The sequence below is a fragment of the Anopheles darlingi genome, chromosome 2 (assembly GCF_943734745.1).
Source record: "Anopheles darlingi chromosome 2, idAnoDarlMG_H_01, whole genome shotgun sequence".
Classification (NCBI taxonomy): domain Eukaryota; kingdom Metazoa; phylum Arthropoda; class Insecta; order Diptera; family Culicidae; genus Anopheles; species Anopheles darlingi.
In genome coordinates, this window is record NC_064874.1 from 10,824,272 (window position 1) to 10,841,771 (window position 17,500).

At 46.9% G+C, this 17,500-nt stretch overlaps 5 protein-coding genes across 12 annotated transcripts in view; 2 read left to right on the forward strand and 3 right to left on the reverse strand.

Moving 5' to 3' along the window:
• Positions 1–2,614, reverse strand: part of LOC125950349 (protein ROP-like) — a 3,164-nt gene extending 550 nt beyond the window's left edge. The window contains exons 1-7 of one of the 2 annotated variants that reach the window (XM_049678270.1): positions 2,559–2,614; positions 2,175–2,303; positions 1,944–2,099; positions 1,748–1,851; positions 1,128–1,276; positions 278–1,052; positions 29–201 (exon numbers count right to left, since the gene is read on the reverse strand). In XM_049678270.1, coding sequence (XP_049534227.1) covers positions 29–201; positions 278–1,052; positions 1,128–1,276; positions 1,748–1,851; positions 1,944–2,099; positions 2,175–2,303; positions 2,559–2,586 — 1,514 coding nt within the window. In that variant the 5' untranslated portion in view covers positions 2,587–2,614. The other variant, XM_049678271.1, reaches the window with a different exon arrangement.
• Positions 2,615–2,803: 189 nt separating this feature from the next.
• On the reverse strand, positions 2,804–4,009 carry LOC125951522 (facilitated trehalose transporter Tret1-like). The gene is made up of 3 exons (XM_049680407.1): positions 3,746–4,009; positions 3,426–3,680; positions 2,804–3,361 (listed from the first exon to the last, which is right to left on the reverse strand). The coding sequence occupies exons 1-3, from the start codon at positions 4,007–4,009 to the stop codon at positions 2,804–2,806; spliced, it is 1,077 nt and encodes a 358-aa protein (XP_049536364.1).
• A 1,286-nt stretch (positions 4,010–5,295) lies between these two features.
• Positions 5,296–8,531, forward strand: LOC125950344 (protein suppressor of forked). The gene is made up of 9 exons (XM_049678264.1): positions 5,296–5,694; positions 5,773–5,886; positions 5,955–6,163; positions 6,233–6,620; positions 6,702–6,893; positions 6,960–7,151; positions 7,225–7,471; positions 7,549–8,112; positions 8,203–8,531. Exons 1-9 carry the CDS (start codon positions 5,656–5,658, stop codon positions 8,418–8,420), a joined length of 2,163 nt encoding a protein of 720 aa, XP_049534221.1. The 5' UTR covers positions 5,296–5,655; the 3' UTR covers positions 8,421–8,531.
• A 46-nt stretch (positions 8,532–8,577) lies between these two features.
• On the reverse strand, positions 8,578–10,166 carry LOC125950370 (serine/threonine-protein phosphatase 6 catalytic subunit). Its single transcript, XM_049678308.1, has 4 exons — positions 9,821–10,166; positions 9,508–9,636; positions 9,277–9,435; positions 8,578–9,197 (listed from the first exon to the last, which is right to left on the reverse strand). Exons 1-4 carry the CDS (start codon positions 9,986–9,988, stop codon positions 8,739–8,741), a joined length of 915 nt encoding a protein of 304 aa, XP_049534265.1. The 5' UTR covers positions 9,989–10,166; the 3' UTR covers positions 8,578–8,738.
• Positions 10,167–10,630: 464 nt separating this feature from the next.
• LOC125950342 (dynamin) overlaps positions 10,631–17,500 on the forward strand; it is a 12,814-nt gene continuing 5,944 nt past the window's right edge. For 3 of the 7 annotated variants that reach the window (XM_049678253.1, XM_049678258.1, XM_049678260.1), the window contains exons 1-14: positions 10,631–11,409; positions 13,280–13,353; positions 13,431–13,580; positions 13,663–14,269; positions 14,356–14,701; positions 14,774–14,931; positions 14,993–15,287; positions 15,356–15,472; positions 15,661–15,675; positions 15,956–16,012; positions 16,515–16,730; positions 16,817–16,910; positions 16,997–17,133; positions 17,215–17,384. In XM_049678253.1, the coding sequence (XP_049534210.1) occupies positions 11,264–11,409; positions 13,280–13,353; positions 13,431–13,580; positions 13,663–14,269; positions 14,356–14,701; positions 14,774–14,931; positions 14,993–15,287; positions 15,356–15,472; positions 15,661–15,675; positions 15,956–16,012; positions 16,515–16,730; positions 16,817–16,910; positions 16,997–17,133; positions 17,215–17,384 (2,582 nt within the window). In that variant the 5' untranslated portion in view covers positions 10,631–11,263. Of the gene's footprint in view, positions 11,410–13,279; positions 13,354–13,430; positions 13,581–13,662; positions 14,270–14,355; positions 14,702–14,773; positions 14,932–14,992; positions 15,288–15,355; positions 15,473–15,660; positions 15,676–15,955; positions 16,013–16,501; positions 16,731–16,816; positions 16,911–16,996; positions 17,134–17,214; positions 17,385–17,500 lie in introns of all 7 variants that reach the window. The other 4 variants (XM_049678256.1, XM_049678255.1, XM_049678254.1 and 1 more) reach the window with 4 other exon arrangements.

A 17,500-nucleotide genomic window follows, 5' to 3' on the forward strand; every position in this document is an offset into this window, starting at 1 on the left:
CGCAAGTCGATCCTGTCTAATTAATTACCCTGTTGGTGCATGTCCTGCGATCATCTTTCTGCCTCCGAGGAAGGGGAAATGACGTTCATCTAGCTTATTGTCGATTGCATCCTCCATAATATCCTTGATGACCGGAGTCCAGCGTGACTGGTATGTATTTTCTCGTTCCTTTCTCGGTACAGTGTAGGTATTGTGATTGTCCTACGAGATAAAATTGATTTCAGATTTATGCAACTAAATTAGCAACAAATAGGAAATACTGTAACGATAAGCTTACATCTGTGAGGACATTGATACCCAAGTGGGTCAAATTGTGAATCATTTCACGTTCCTTTTGATCGATCTGAGAATGTTTGAGCAATTTTGTAAGATTCTCCTCCGAGATACCATTTTTGATCATCACGTAGAGTGCCATGATTCGCACTTTATCATAGTTTGATACACTTTGATCGAGAAGGATCGGTGATATATTGCGCATATGATCTCTGATCCTTTCGCCCTCGGTATCGGTTCCCATGGCCAAGTCTTGCTCGACAGGATACAACTTATCCACGTGTTTATTATATGAAGTCATGCAGTCCTCCGCCAGATTCAGATGGGTCGAATACATCGACAGTTGCTTCTGGTACTGAGGCATTGTTTTGATCATCTGAGACAGATCCTTCATCGACTGCTGTTCACTCTGCCGCATTTTCTTTGATTCGGTGATCGATTTGAGGTATCCCCTTACGCTTTTCAGCACCTCAGCAATATGCTGGTGGCGCAGAGTGACCCATAGTTCATCATTTTCGTCTAGCAGTACCTCCTTTTCAGCCGCAGTCTTGGAAGGACTGAACTTGTATACATCATTGACAATCGGCAGCAGATCATAGGCCATCGCCTGCAACGTTAGCTCGTGCAAGAGCGGTGAAACACAATCGAAACCTCGATCGAGGATGAGAAGTTGAGAACGGGCTTTCTCTGGACCTTCACCCATCGTTGGCTCTTCGGCCTTGTAAACGTCCAGTTTCCGCTGTATCATCTGGGCCAGCTCCACGTTACCGTCCCATTCGCTACGAAGGCATAAGGAAATGAACCCCAGAAATAACGGTATGCTCTCTAATGATCAAAAGATTGTTTCTTCTTACCTACGGTATCGAATGGAAGGATATTCACCCAAATTAGCACACAGAGTCGCGATCTGTTCGGCGATACGTTCCATGTGGCCACTACGTTCCGGTGCGCGCGCTGGTGAGTAAGCATACCGGAAAGTATCCGGCGAGTCTAGTGTAAAGACCTGAGGAAATACGATACGTTAAAGTAGCAGAAACGTACAACAACAGTTTATAAACCGTTGGAACATTAAGATGTCTTTTTTTACGACAAACAAATATAAAGAAAAAGATAATATGAATAGTATAAAAAGAACAGAAAAGATTACGTCGTAAGCCACAAAACAAAAACGAATAGTTATTAATAAGCATCCTTTATACCGTCAATCAGTTCCTCCGATCAAACTGGAAAGCCATTATGCTGCATGTTTGATATGTTTAATGAGAAAAAATATTATGAAAGCATGAAATTATTATACGAGTGGGTGTTAAAAGGATGAATGGTTTTTTAACAACGGACAGTATGTTAGTCACATTATAACTATTGCTCAATGGTTGCAATTGGCGACACCTCCACCGGCTAAACTATCATCCCGTATTTTAATTTTGCCAATTCGCGCTTGGAGCCGAGTTGAATAAAAAAGAACAATATTCACCTGTGATTCATAGGCAATGAAAGCTAGATTCAACTCTTTACAAGCTTTCATAAACTTGACCACGGGACCCTTGCTCAGGATATCAAACAATTCATCAGGAACCGCTAACGGTTGGATACAGTACAGTTTTAACGATTCAGATACATTCGATACGAATTGGGTGGCTTTTCATCTAAAGAGCAATACAAATACTTGCCTTCCGTAAAGAACACATGGGCGGCTTTATATGTGGGCTTCGAGGGTTTTTCAAAGTCCCGCATTAAACGGCGGATCGAGTCTTCAGAGGGCGTGATCAGATAAACTGCTTCAATCGATGGCAGCGGTTCACGCTTCTTGTTGATGTCTTCCACCACTGCAGGAGCATCAAGATATACAAGAAAATTATGAATAAAAACCATGGATAACGTTAACGCATAGATTCACTTACGAGTGATACCCTCCGCACTGATTTCGTGCATCTTGGTGCATGCCGAAACTATACGCATCGCCAGCTTGTCGACGATCAAGACACGCCATTCCGCTTTCTCGTTACTGCGGACGACCTCGTTCAGAATTTCTATCAATAGATCAGTAAAACACAATTTGAAAACCATATAACATTTGTCCAGAGTTCAGCTCCATTGAGAATGAGTCATTCGGCGAGCACTACGGAACGATCGTAGATTATCAACACGCACTGATTCACCACCGAAAATCTTTCCGCGTCATCGAATGGGCGTTTTCCTTTTTCCCGCGACCGATCCAGGAAGGTATTTTATAGATGGGAAAAGTATGTGAACCAAATGATTCATCGATAAATGTTTAAACTTACTTTGTCCTACCACTTTTTTCAGCACCATTTTTGCTGGATCGCCTTGTTTTGGTGTCTTTAATGTTTTGCAGTGAACGTCACGTACTTCCAGTGCTGCCAAGCTAAACACCCATAAAACGTGATAAGAGTTTTTTCGGCTGTTTTTTACAAATTTAAATATTATATCAACGGTGGAATCTTACCAACGGTGCTCGCTCTTCCAAATCTCATTTTCCACGAACAACAACTTCAACGCACGGTACATTTTATTTATTGCTGCGGAAATACAGCTTAGTGCTGCTCAACCTGCTCTGTATTTGATCGAAGGATTTACCTTTCGTTTCGGGCACAAACAAAAATACAAAGAGCGCTCCTGCGGCGCAGAAACCCGCGAATAGCCAGAATGTTCCAGCTTCACCAAGTCCATCGCGCAAAGGATTAAAGGTTTTCGTGAGCATGAAAGACAATGCATTACTAGTAAAAATCGCAAGAGAACTAGCAAAATCTTTCACATCGACAGCGAATATCTCACCAATGATGATCCACGGGACAGGACCAAATCCAATAGAGAACATGGTCACAAACATGGACAGCGCCAGCACTGGTAACCATTCGAGGTTTTCCACTTGAGTCGGACTGCTATGCAGTAGATGAAAGTAGACGCCCAGGGTAACATGTGAGGCACACATCACTACGGCCGAAATCATCAACAACCACCGGCGCCCTACGCGGTCTACGGCCAAGGATGCAATCAACGTCCCAAACAACTGCATTGCTCCAACGATGATGGTGGCTACTCCATGGTTCAAGGAATCCGAGGCGTTCTACTGAGGAAAGATGACGCGATTAAAGGCTTGAGCTAGACGATGCACCGAGAGAGTATCATACCATAAAGATATCGGTCGCGTAGAATAGAACAGCGTTTATGCCCGACATTTGCAGGAACGTGACCAAACCAATCATGGCCAGTAGGGCGCTGGTAGTGCCGGGTTGAAGGAGCGACAGACGGAGAGATCTTTTTGGTGCATTCAGTAAAGCATCCTGCTGGGTCTGCAGCAAATCTATCTCAGTGACTGCGTTACTTTTCGGACCCTGAAGCCACTTTAGCACCTCGATAGCCTTGCTTCTGTGACCTTGTTTAAGCTGTGAAAAAATATCACCATCGTGATATTAGTCTAAAACAAAATCTATCGTTCAAATCGTCTTACCAAATGGGATGGCGTTTCAGGCATGAAGATAAACAGTGGGCCAAACAGTAGAACGGTGGAGGCCGATATAATATTGAGCTGAAACACGTTCACTGCGGTAGATACACTGAACGATATGAGCATGCCCAAGTTAAGCATGAGTTGGAAGAAGCTTCCTATTGTACCACGAATCTTTTGATCCGCTATCTCGCCAATGTAGATTGGTACGGCCATGGTATATGCACCGACTGCCAAACCTTGGCACAGTCTGCCGATGTACAACATTGCCACATTCTGGGCCCACGTTATTAATACCCAACCTGCGAAGAAAAGCAATCAGCAGCTACGTGAAATGATCCCAAGAGATTGCATGGACTTGCGAATGCTGTTGAACTGACCGATTAGAAGCGGAATAACGAAGAATAAGATCGTGTTTTTTCGTCCAATCGATTTAAGCATAATTCCACAAGGTATGGCAATTAGGGCACCACCGAGCGGCATGAAGCCTATGACCCAGGAGAATTCATCGTTGTCCAACTCGACGAGCCCCTGTCCCTCGTCAACTAATTGAGGACCGGCTGGGGCAGACCACCCGAACACCATCCCGGACGACAGAGCGCAATAGCATGCTGCAACAACGGAAGGATTTAATTTTCAGCGACACATTTAGCCCGACACTCTGCACTTGATTGTAACTTCAATAACTCGATTTATCAGGAAGGATACAATTAGAAAGTCATGCTACGCATTCCATCATTACACTATCTACCTGCTAACGCTGCAATATACTGATTTTGATACGCGAAACGGTATGGTAGGTTTATCATTCCGAACCCTTCCAGCAACGAGCATGTGCCTGTAACCGGTCGCACAGTAACGTAAATACTGGCGGTAAGGTTCAAAATCTAACCACGAGGAAGGCATGTTTGGGGCGGCAAGCATCAGTTTACCGATAAGGGACCGCAGCGTAAGCCATAGTAAAGTTACTTTGCCTTATCTATTTGCCGTCTCTCGTGTAATCCCTATTCGGGATTTGATTGATGAGTCACGTTTACCTCAGGTTCCCAAATTTATCTCAGTTCATTCATTGGGTGTCGCCAATGAGTGGTGGGTAAACAATGGAAGGGTATTATAAGGACAAGCACGCGCAACGAACCAATGCGTTGTATGGCGATGGCGCGACATTGAGGCGCAGCGCTTGAGACTCGCCCGGCTTCGGTGGGCTGAGCAAGCCATGAGAATGGGAGCCGACGACCCAGTCCGTAAAGTCTTCTTAGGACTTCGATCGCCGATAAGTAAAAATCCTGAAACAAGTATTGACGATATATGATGCTCTAGGTCGTGCCTCGATAGTGCCCAACGTTCTAACACTCTCACCGTCTGTTAATGCTGGAAAATGCTTGGTTTATTGCTGAAACTATACAAAAACAAACAAATTTTAAACTCCTCCAAACATGAATGAGCCAACTGAGCAAACAAAAATCCAAGTAGCTCAATTTTTTTGAAAAGCGACAAGAAGCCAAAAAGGGGACTACACCCCTGTGCCGTTGTTTTGGTTTTGAGGTTAGAAACCCGAGTTTCGCTGTTAAAAGAGAGAAATTTTTAACTTTTGAACAATTTTCATGAATTTGGCGATATAGATAAAGGTGATAAGAGTACATGAGCATCAGTTGACACACGGAAAGTGCAAGAAACCTGAAAGACAAGCACAAAAAAGGATTCTAAATCCTTCAGACCCATCCGAATCGTGAGGCATTTTGTTGGGAATGAATTATGCTGGTTATTTGACACAGCTTGGATTTTTCGCAGAGTTTCGTTGTTGCTTTTTTAAATAAATTCCCCCTACGGCGTTTCCGGCGCATCGTGTATTCCGACCGGTTTGCGCTACACGTCGAGCAAGGTTTACCGGCGGCTGAAGGACGAGCCTCAAGATGACACAGCAGCTGAAGGATCAACTAAAGTTTGATATCGTGAGTGTTTGCTGTAGCCAAAGATGCCGGATATGATCGGTTCCAGTTTTATATTAATTTCTTGCTAAACTCTTACAGGAATGGGGCCACGAAAGACTGGTGAGGGCACAACAGACCGTGGAGGTGCGACCGTATGATGTTGAATCATGGTCCTTGCTTGTTCGCGAAGGCCAGAGCCGGCATGTTAACGAGGTATGATAAAGAGCGCCACCCGGTGCCGTTGCATTACCAGCTTCAATCATTCCGCTTCTCGCTTCCAGGTACGTTCGCTTTACGAATCCTTGGTAAGCGTGTTCCCAACTACTGCTCGGTACTGGAAGGTGTACATCGAGCAGGAGATGAAGTACCGGAACTATGAGCGCGTAGAGAAACTGTTTCAGCGGTGCCTGGTGAAAATTTTAAACATCGATCTATGGAAACTGTACCTGACCTACGTGAAGGAAACGAAAGCCGGACTAAGCACCCATAAGTGAGTGTTCACTTCTTTGGTTTACTCTAGATTCTACTGGAAGTGTAACCGATTCTCTCCCGTTTGCAGAGAAAAGATGGCCCAAGCGTACGATTTTGCCCTGGAAAAGATTGGTATGGATCTTCATTCGTTTTCCATCTGGACGGATTACATTGCATTTCTGAAGAGCGTCGAGGCGGTCGGAAGCTACGCGGAAAACCAAAAGATTACTGCCGTACGGAAGGTGTATCAGCGTGCCGTCATTACGCCCATCATCGGTATCGAGCATCTTTGGAAAGAATATATTGCTTTCGAGCACAACATCAATCCCATCATATCGGAGAAGATGAATCTGGAGCGCTCGAGAGACTACATGAATGCGAGGCGTGTCGCAAAGGAACTGGAGATTGTTACTAAGGGCTTGAATCGCAATCTACCGGCAGTACCACCGACTGTCACCAAGGAGGAAGTCAAGCAGGTAAACGTGCACACAATACAACGCACCATCGCAGCTGTGTTAATTGAACAGGGAATTATTTGATCTCGTCTGATCTCGTAGGTTGAACTGTGGAAAAAGTACATTGCATTTGAGAAGTCGAACCCGTTACGTAGCGAAGACAATGCGCTTGTCACTCGTCGTGTAATGTTCGCCATCGAACAGTGTCTGCTGGTGCTCACTCACCATCCGGCCGTGTGGCATCAGGCAGCACAGTATTTAGATCAGAGCTCGAAATTGCTTGCGGAAAAGGGGGTAAGATGTAAGCGCTCCTTCAAAACGAGCTGTCTTTTAATTCATACTTTCCTTTCCGGTTGCTAGGATCTGAATGCAGCAAAAGTGTTCAGCGATGAAGCGGCCAACATTCTCGAGCGGGCAATCAATTCGGTTTTGAGCCGGAACGCTCTACTGTATTTTGCGTATGCCGACTTTGAGGAGGGACGGCTGAAGTACGATAAGGTACATCAGATGTATAACAAGTTTCTCGCGATCAATGATATTGATCCAACACTGGTAAGATATTGGTGGTAGTGTCCTGCTGGTACCATTAGTACTTCATAAATGCGTACGTATCTTACCCTTGTAGGCATACATTCAGTATATGAAGTTTGCAAGGCGTGCAGAGGGCATTAAGTCGGCGCGTGCTGTTTTCAAAAAGGCTCGAGAAGATGTGCGCTCCACGTATCACGTGTTTGTGGCCGCCGCACTGATGGAATACTATTGCAGCAAGGACAAGGACATTGCTTTTCGGATATTCGAGCTCGGACTGAAACGTTTCGGTGGCAGCCCCGAGTACGTGATGTGCTACATAGACTATTTGTCGCATTTAAACGGTACAGCGGTGAAAGCAGTTTGGGGTTTCCTTAGCGGGCAGTACCTAATGGTTTATGTGTTCTCTTATCGCCACCAGAGGACAACAATACGCGTGTACTGTTCGAACGGGTGCTTTCGTCGGGTGGCCTCACTCCGCAGCTTTCGGTGGAAGTGTGGAACCGGTTCCTGGAGTTTGAGTCCAACATTGGAGATCTCTCGAGTATTGTGAAGGTCGAGCGACGCCGCAGTGCCGTCCTGGAGAAGCTGAAAGAATTCGAGGGAAAGGAAACGGCCCAGCTGGTGGATCGATACAAATTTCTGGACCTTTATCCGTGCTCCGCGTCAGAACTAAAATCGATCGGGTACAGCGAATCGCAGGGAACGCTAAGTTTAACAGGCATGAAGATGGCGGCACCCCCTGCTCCGGAACCGGCTGAGCAGCCGGCACAGCTGGCCAGACCCGACTTCAGCCAAATGATACCGTACAAACCGAAACCGAATGCCTTCCCCGGGGAGCATCCGTTGCCGGGTGGTGCATTTCCCCAGCCAGCGGCACTGGCGGCCCTGTGCGCTATACTGCCTCCGCCCGTCAGCTTCCAGGGACCGTTCGTAGCGGTGGATAAGCTGATCGAGGTGTTCAATCGAATTCAGCTTCCAGAAGGTAGGCGTAAAATGGTGGACCGCATACGTCCATTTAATCGATTCGAGCGCTCGTGTGTAACGGATGTGACGTTTTTTCATTTTTTTACAGTCCCACCTCCGCCCAGCGATTCTTCGGCCGAATCGCGATTGTTTGAGCTAGCCAAATCCGTTCATTGGATCGTAGACGACAGTGCTTTTGCGGGCGAGGGCGGACTGAAGCGACGCCGCATGGCACCGGGAGGTGACGACAGTGACGACGAAGGGGTTACGCCTGCTCCGCCAGCGAACGATATCTACCGGTTAAGGCAGCAGAAGCGCTTCAAATAAGCTTTCGCCGTCCCGCACCGATTACCTCAGTCCTAAAGTTGTAATTATACATTAAGCAACCGCATGCAATCCTTTACATGATGGTGTAAACAATAAACAATCTACGACTGACGAAGAGTTCTTCTGCACTGCGATGGATACGGATACATCACAAAGCTTCCCGCCGTTCCCGTTCGTTCGTTTCAGTGTCCCTTTATTGCGCAACATACAGTGTATAAGACAACAGTCAACAGCGGCAACGTAGACCACACGAAACTGTCAGTTTAAACTTATAAAAAAGAGGGCACGATATGGATAGCTAAGGCGACTAGGAGCAGCCTACAGGAAGTAAGGCGTGATACGCTGGCTCGGTATGACTCGTTCCTCGTTCGGGACGGCTTTGAAGATTTTCACCTCCGAATTGTCCGGATTGGTAAAGGACAGTATCGAGGCGACATTGCCACAGCGATAGCAATAGTTCGGAGCCGACCAGACTGTCACGAGTTTGTTGGAAAACTGATAGTTGATACCCTCGTGCACGAGCTGATGCGCCCTGCAGATCATGTTCAGTGCGTTGATTTCCACAAAGTCCATCGTTACCAGCACTCCGAACAGCCATCCAGCACCCCGCGGACTCTCCGCCCAAGTATCGATGTCATCCGGATCGGACCACACCAAATCACAGAACGCTCCTTTGTGCGGTATCTCCTGATCGCGATTGATCGTCCGTATCTGGTCAAGCGTTTTAATCTCTGGACTAAGTCCACCGTGAACGCAAAGCACACGTTCATCGATAAGCTACGAGTAGAGAGGGTACAATGATTAATGATTTTCATGATCGATCAAATTCCAGGATATCCAACGTTAATCAAGTTACCGCGGCAATCGTGAGCAAATCAAACACTCGGCAGCAATACTTCCAGGGGCTGGCATTACCGTACTTGGTATAGCATTCGTCATAGAACCCGTACACTTTGGTGATCTGGCGCGATTCGTGATTGCCTCGCAGCAGCGTGATTCTGTCCGGATAACGTGCCTGGAAGGAAGGCAATGAATCATATTAACCCACTGGTCCATAACAACGGAGAAGATCGGCAAGTAACAGTACCTTCAGTGTTAGTAATCGTGTGAGCGTCTCCAAACTATAGTACCCGCGATCGACAAAATCACCCATGAAGATATAGTTCGTGTCCGGTACATGGCCACCGGTGCGGAACAGTTCTTCTAGATCGTAAAACTAAACGCAAACAAAGAACATCTTTACTATTAAAATGCCGAATAATCGCGACACTAGACGCAGTGGAGGTGGCATCGCCGAGATTAGGACAAATGCTGGTCTTATCAGCACGCCCGGTGCGTGAGTTCGTGCGCCGGTGATTCATCTAAATATAAATTCGTGCTTAGCACACGGGGAACCGTACCTGACCGTGAATATCGCCACACACGGTAACGGGCGTGCTGACGGGGTGTACGTTCGATTCTTCCATCAGCAGCTCGCACACGATATCGCACAGCTTCTTGAGATCATTTTCCGGCAGGTACTTGCACTCCTTGGCGATCTCTATCCAATGGTCCAGCTCGTTGGCCATGACTCTGCCGTGCCTGCTTGGCGGGATCGGGGAAACGGGGGTCGCGGGTGTTATCTAGGGAATCGCGAAGCGCCGAACAATTGAATGAGCAAGGGTTTTCGCAACGCACTTATTTTTGCCGTACAGGAAACAACAAGGAAACAACAAGCAGCCGTATTTTTCTCTTCTTTTTGCAACACTCCGGAACTGTCAAGCACTGGTGGGGCGAAAAATAGGCCCACTTTGCCGGGCGGAGTGCTTTTTCAACAAAGAATACTGTTTCTGTGTATTTCTTCTTCTGAATTCTCTACTCTGAATTCACTCTACTGAAAATTATCATTATACAAAATCCAGCGCATGAAACGCACCATTGAATGTCCTTTTATCACACTGTAGAATGTGTTTTCCTTGCTGTTGCAACATGATTACAGTAATCCTGCTAATATAGAAGCACTATCTTGTCGAACTCAAGGATATTACAAGGATAAAATAGCATAAAATTACTTAAAAGGCTGGTGGGTTGCCGTTGATTTCAAGAACAGAACGGGCATTTTTCGCCCGTTTCGCCCCCTCCGATTGACAGGTCCGCGTAGCAGAAAGAGAGAGAAAACGACCCAAAAAGAGCGTAGCGAAGAGAGAGGGAATATCGTAACGTCAGTGTGCGTTTTTTTGTGCGCAATCGATCGCAGCAGCCAGCAGAGGAAAAAGTTAAATTTTTCTTCCGATAATCCTGCTCGTCCAGCTCCGTGTGTGCCGTCGTCGTCGTCTGCATCCGTGCAATGATGTAGAGGACTTCACCCGTTCGGCCACGGTTCAAAGTGAAGTCCAAGCCCAACCAGATATTACAAGAGCAACCGAGAACGGAAGTGCCGATAGCCAGCAAGTAGTCTTGAGTGCGTGCGTGCGTGCGTCAAGGCATCGTTCCCCAAAGCAAAACCCCAAGACCCGCAGACCCACGGCAGGCCAAGGGAAAAATACAGATTGCGTGTGTTCTTGCGTGCGTGCGTGCGTGTGTTTGTGCGTGTGTGTGGGAAGAACGGACGGATATAGTTGGTAGTGTTTTTCGTCTCTTCCCGAAATCTTCTCCACGGTCGTGGCGAGTGGTGATGCTGCCGCTGAAGTGTACGAGACAAAATTGATTGATCCCGGACGAATCGCGTAAAAGGGGGAACCACCACCACACGCATCGACGGCTGCGAGAGACACGGCCGAAGCGCGAAACGGTCCGAGTGATTCAGGGCGAGCCAGAAAACACCAGATCAACGGACGGAACAAGTGTAGAGATCAGCCGCCACCATGGAGTCGCTAATTCCGATTGTGAACAAGCTGCAGGATGCGTTCACCCAGATGGGTGTGCATATGCAGCTGGACCTGCCACAGATTGCCGTGGTCGGTGGCCAATCCGCAGGAAAGTCGTCTGTGCTGGAAAACTTCGTCGGAAGGTTAGTTCCGTGTGACGACACAGGGGCTGGAGCGGATTTTACCATTACTCATCACTATATACCAAGACCGCGAAGAATCTTATCCAACCATCTCTGTGGTATACGGGGATTACGTTCTGAGTTCCTTGTTCTAGTCCTTTTTGCCCTCCCTCTCCATCCTCCGCGAGAGGATGCGAGAGCTAGGATTAGCGTTTTTCTCTCCGTCTGCGCCTGTCGTTTGCGGACGGAACTGTCAATCGCGTTGTCTTGAAGAAAACAAGCGTAACGGTGGATGCCATCACGAAAAGAGGAGCAATGATGAGGTGGGGCCGAGGTGTAATGATTCATGCATTCCGCCCCACCGACCTTTGTTGAAGTCTGTTGTTTCTTGCCCATTGCTTGCCTGGCAGCTAGCCGTGGTAAGGATCAGCAGCGTGGAGTTGAACAAACATACAGCGAGAGTTAGCGGGAGTAAGCAGATTCCACGGCACGGCATAAAAGGGGGTGGGCTAGATAGCGACATGAGTAAGAGCGAGAGCGGCGCTAGAGAGTGAGAGAAAAGGGGAGAAGGGGGGCTCATTGTTAGAAAATGGGAGCGAACGAGAGCACCCCGAGTGGCGCGAGAAAGAGCGCGCGATCAGGCCAGGCCAGGCCAGGCGCGGTGTCAATGCTATCATCAGCCGAAAAATAATCGATAATAGAGGAGCACCAGTCGACTTTTATCGGGACGATTCCCTCGGCTCCCTCTCCATCGTGCTCACCTGCCGCCCTCGGGTTTGTTTCACAATTTCGAAAGCGTAATTCGGTGACAAGTCACCCCGATAATATGCAATGGTCAGGGGAGCAGCGCCCACCTCGAATGATCCGTCAACATGCTTGTCGTTATCACACGGAGGTTGAGCTTGCATCGAACAATTCTCAAGTATCATTTTTGCTTTGCTATGTTCGATCCTGCAAATTGTTCCTTCTGGACTAGGATCCTATGTCTCTCCTGTCCACAAGAACGTGAACTTCGATGGGTTCCATGCATGCAAAATGCAAAGAACTTCGAACCCGACAATTTTGTTCCGTCTTGCTCCATTAATTTTGTCAGAATTTCAGTTTATATGGCATAGTGTATCTAAAAACAATCTAACCATCATTGGTCACTAATGTTTCGAATGTTGTTTCCGCTCCGTACCGCAGAGAGAGGCACAAGCGCACACACTGCCAAGAGAAGCATGTGTATTACGCTCACTTCCGCCTTCGTCCTTGTTGGCTTGGTAGCGCAGGAGGAAAAATTACATAATAACGACGATAACGATGGTGACAGTTATGCTGGGTTCTTGGGAATAGAAAAAGGAGCAGAAACTCCTTCTTGCTTACTCTCCCGACCGCTGGGGCCTTTTCTTTTGCGATATTATTACACGCTGCATTTCACCTTGAAGGACGACATGCCATTTTTAGGATGAAGTGCACATGTTTGCACGGCAATGTCGATGCCGTCCGCTACTATGATTGAGCTGCTTGCGACGGATGAGTTTGGTGGATTTTACGTGCACAGAACATGGTGGTGCACGATTGAATTTAATTTTCTCATCTCGTCGATGCTTCGCGTTACTTCCGGCTCGGAAGTCACACGTTATCTGCAAAGTGATAAACGAATGCACAGCAGGCCTGCACTGACATCACATAGCGTTTCTACTTGCTCGTCGGGCCAAGCATTGACATGGATGTATCGGAGTTTATTTGAATGGAATGGGAAATTCCATTGGGAAATCCAATATAAGCTTAAATTATCCTAATATCGAAACATAAACCAATCCTAGATTGCAGCGTATACATTATTTTTGAAACCGTTTTTGTTATCCAATTTCGCAACTAATGTCTTCTTTTGCAACGTACTTTACAGAGACTTCCTGCCTCGTGGCTCCGGTATCGTTACTCGTAGACCTTTGATTCTGCAGCTTATCAATGGAACTGTCGGTACGTAAATTGTCAGCTGGATGATGGAATTCAGTAAGCATTTACCATTACGCTTGGTTTTGTATCCCCATTTACAGAATTCGGTGAGTTCCTGCATCAGAAGGGAAAAAAGTATACAAACTTTGATGAAATTCGGGGCGAAATTGAGGCTGAAACGGATCGCGTTACCGGCAGCAACAAGGGCATCTCGAACATACCTATTAACCTACGGGTGTACTCACCTCATGGTAAGTGGCCGCAGAGACGAGCGAATGGGCGTTTGGAGAAACTGATACTGATGTTAAATTCAAATTGTTTCTCTCACCGCAGTACTCAATCTGACGCTTATCGATTTGCCCGGTCTGACGAAGGTGCCGATCGGTGATCAGCCGGCCGACATTGAGAATCAAATTAAGGGCATGATTTTCCAGTTCATCCGCAAGGAAACATGCCTGATTCTGGCCGTCACCCCGGCCAACACCGATTTGGCGAACAGCGATGCCCTAAAACTGGCCAAAGAGGTCGATGCACAGGGTGTGAGAACGATCGGTGTTATCACTAAGCTCGATCTCATGGATGAGGGTACAGATGCGAGGGACATCCTCGAGAACAAGCTGCTACCATTGCGCCGTGGTTACATTGGCGTCGTAAATCGCTCGCAGAAGGATATCGAAGGACGCAAGGACATTCACGCTGCGCTTGCCGCTGAGCGCAAGTTTTTCCTTAGCCACCAGAGTTATCGGCACATGGCCGACCGACTGGGTACACCTTATCTGCAGAAGGTGCTCAATCAGCAGCTGACTAATCATATCCGCGATACGCTGCCGGCTCTGCGCGATCGTCTACAGAAGCAGTTGCTCACACTCGAGAAGGATGTTGAACAGTTCAAGCACTTCCGACCGGACGATCCGAGCATCAAAACAAAGGCTATGTTGCAGTAAGTGGATAATGCACAGAAAGCATAAACGGGAATCATTTCTTCCATGAGTATTTAAAACTGATGAATCCCTTTTATCTCCACAGAATGATCCAACAGCTGCAGTCCGACTTCGAGCGCACAATTGAAGGTTCCGGTTCGGCGCTGGTTAATACCAACGAGCTGTCCGGTGGTGCTAGGATCAATCGAATTTTCCACGAACGATTGCGCTTCGAAATTGTCAAGATGTCATGTGACGAGAAGGAGCTGCGCCGTGAGATTTCGTTCGCCATTCGTAACATCCACGGTATTCGCGTCGGTCTCTTCACACCGGACATGGCGTTCGAGGCAATCGTCAAGAAGCAGATTGCACAGCTGAAGGAACCCATCCTTAAGTGTGTCGATCTGACAGTGCAGGAGTTGTCTAACGTGGTTAGAATATGCACAGATAAGGTAAGGCTGAAAGTATTAAACGCAAGTCTCAGAGATTCACGATGAAATCCTTTCAAAACCACATTATCGTAGATGGCACGCTATCCACGCTTGCGCGATGAAACGGAACGTATCATCACGACGCACATCCGGCAGTGCGAACAGAAATCGAAGGAGCAGATGATGTTGCTGATCGACTACGAGTTGGCCTATATGAACACCAACCACGAGGATTTCATTGGCTTCGCAAAGTAAGCAGCTGAATAAGCAGTTCGAATCGGAGTGCCTACTAAGCTTTATGTATGATTGCAGTGCTCAAAACAAAACTGAAAATGCGGTCAAGACGGGTACGCGCAACCTAGGATCACAGGTGATCCGTAAGGGTCATATGTGCATTCAAAATCTGGGTATCATGAAGGGTGGTTCCCGACCCTACTGGTTTGTGCTAACGTCCGAGAGCATTTCCTGGTTCAAGGATGAAGATGAGAAGGAGAAGAAATTTATGCTGCCGCTGGACGGCCTGAAGCTACGAGACATCGAGCAAGGCTTTATGTCGCGGCGCCATACCTTCGCGCTATTCAATCCCGATGGCCGGAATGTGTACAAGGTATGGTTACTATTTACAATTAATTTGGACTTATTTATACTTAATTTGGTAACTTATAACAATTTTAGGACTACAAACAACTGGAACTGTCCTGCGAAAGTACCGACGATGTAGACTCGTGGAAAGCATCTTTCTTGCGAGCCGGTGTCTATCCCGAGAAAGATGCTCCTGCCAATGGCGACGAGGTATGGCGGGTATTTCTGTTCTTTGTTATTATTTAGCCAGACATCAATGACTATCGATTGTCTCGTTTTTTGGGCCGGTTGTGAAGCATCGCATCATCGTTGTTAAAATGTTTCACACACTTTTCTGATCGAATTTCTATTTTTCCACACACACTTTGCTCTCTCTTTCTCATCCATGCGCACTGCAGACTGAAGGATCGGAGGTTGGTTTTAAATGCAAATCATTCGAATACTCTTCTGTCCCCCTCCGTAGTTATGTTTCTATTCCATTGTTTTGTATCATTCATTTTCAAACTATAATTATTTCCGTGATTCCATAGTCTAAATAATTCCTCACTAGTGGACTTGATACCTCTATACTTCAGATTAACCAAACAAGGAAAGGCAAACGCCTTTCACCATCCGGGGAGTTATTAGTTTCTACGTGCACAAAACGTTGCAAACGTTGTTTATCTGTTCGTACCCATGTTTTGTTCGTTTCAGAAAGCTCTATCACAATCTCAATCTGTGGTAGAAAATCCAAATAACTCAAGTGGTGATGTACGCAGTAATGTATAATTTTGTGGGTTGTGTTACTCATCATCGTTTTTCTTTGAATCGTTTATGCGTCCCATTTGTCCGCCAAAGTTGATCTAACTCCAAAGCGCTTGAAAGTAAACAGAAACGTGTACATTTAGCAAATCACAACTACTAAAGAAAACGAAAATAGGCTTAAACTGTTTGCTATTTGAATGGTTTTAACGTATAATATGACGATTCCGTTTTGTATATACATGGCTGCAAAATCGGCAACTCGAAAGGATCGAAATATTCATTGAAATTATATTGCACGAGAAGGAACCAACATTCTGACTCCTGCCAAGTGTGTGTTTCGAGTGTCACAATTTGCTTGTTTTGAATAAGTTCCTTTTAATACACTCCCCCCGTCCCCCGGTGGCGTTGGCGTTTCCTTACAAAGCCGCTTCATTCGGCTAGCGATGAGATAGTATCTATTGTATGATAATGAGATTTTGTCTTTTACTACGTGCTGGACGGTTCACAGGAAAGCAGCGAGGTCGGCCAGAGTGCCGGTTCGTTGGATCCTCAGCTGGAGCGACAAGTCGAGACGATCCGCAATCTGGTGGAGTCTTACATGCGCATTGTCACCAAAACTACGCGCGACATGGTCCCGAAGGCCATCATGATGCTTATCATCAACAATACCAAGGATTTCATCAACGGCGAGCTGTTAGCCCATCTATATGCTACCGGTGATCAGGTATGATATACACCGGGGAGCTAACAGCAACCCTGTTTTTCTGAATGCTCTTCAGTTAATTGTTTTTACACCGAACATTGGAACAGGCTTCGATGATGGAGGAAAGCGCTGATGAAGCACAAAAACGCGAAGAGATGCTGCGAATGTATCACGCCTGTAAGGAAGCACTGCGCATCATTGGTAAGTTGGCTGTACTTTTGAAGATTTAAACTTTGCCTGACCGCACAACTTTCTCTCTCGCTCTTTCCATTTCTGTGCCTCGATAGGTGATGTGTCAATGGCTACCTTTACGACACCTGTTCCGCCGCCGGTGAAAAACGATTGGCTGTCGAGTGGTCTCGACAACCCGCGACTATCCCCACCAAGCCCTGGTGGTCCCCGTAAAGCTGCTCCGCAGCAACAGGTGCGTTGCGAATCCACTTACGACTATGGAAGAAAGTTGACGTTTAACTTATGCCTGGATCTTTGCTTCGTTCATGTTTAGGGATCGCTTGGTTCCATGGGAGGTGCTCCTGCTGGTCGTGGTCCGCCACCGGCACCGGCCAGTGCACGGCCTGCTCCGGCAATACCGAATCGTCCTGGTGGTGGAGCTGCCCCACCGTTGCCGGGTGGCCGACCAAGTGGCCAAGCCCTACCGGCGCCTCTGATTCCATCGTGAGTATTGGCAATTAAAATTTATATTAATTTCTTTTCGACTATCCGTTCCCTGCTTTCCTCTTCCCTTTCTCTCGGCCGTAAAAGACAGCGTTAATATTTGTCTATTTGTTGCT

Bases quoted from the DNA above. Each gene is read 5' to 3' on its own strand.
- LOC125950370 (XM_049678308.1), bottom strand. From the start codon at position 9,988: ATGGCCAACGAGCTGGACCATTGGATAGAGATCGCCAAGGAGTGCAAG. The intron at 9,637-9,820 runs GTACGGTTCCCC...GTTTGCGTTTAG, and splicing joins GTGGCGATATTCACGGTCAG to TTTTACGATCTAGAAGAACT. The intron at 9,436-9,507 runs GTACTGTTACTT...CCTTCCTTCCAG, and splicing joins CACGATTACTAACACTGAAG to GCACGTTATCCGGACAGAAT.
- LOC125951522 (XM_049680407.1), bottom strand. From the start codon at position 4,009: ATGTTGTACATCGGCAGACTGTGCCAAGGTTTGGCAGTCGGTGCATAT. The intron at 3,681-3,745 runs GTAAGACGATTT...ATTTTTTCACAG, and splicing joins CTGAAACGCCATCCCATTTG to CTTAAACAAGGTCACAGAAG. The intron at 3,362-3,425 runs GTATGATACTCT...TTTCCTCAGTAG, and splicing joins ACGCGACCGATATCTTTATG to AACGCCTCGGATTCCTTGAA.
- LOC125950344 (XM_049678264.1), top strand. From the start codon at position 5,656: ATGACACAGCAGCTGAAGGATCAACTAAAGTTTGATATC. The intron at 5,887-5,954 runs GTATGATAAAGA...TCTCGCTTCCAG, and splicing joins AGAGCCGGCATGTTAACGAG to GTACGTTCGCTTTACGAATC. The intron at 6,164-6,232 runs GTGAGTGTTCAC...TCCCGTTTGCAG, and splicing joins GCCGGACTAAGCACCCATAA to AGAAAAGATGGCCCAAGCGT.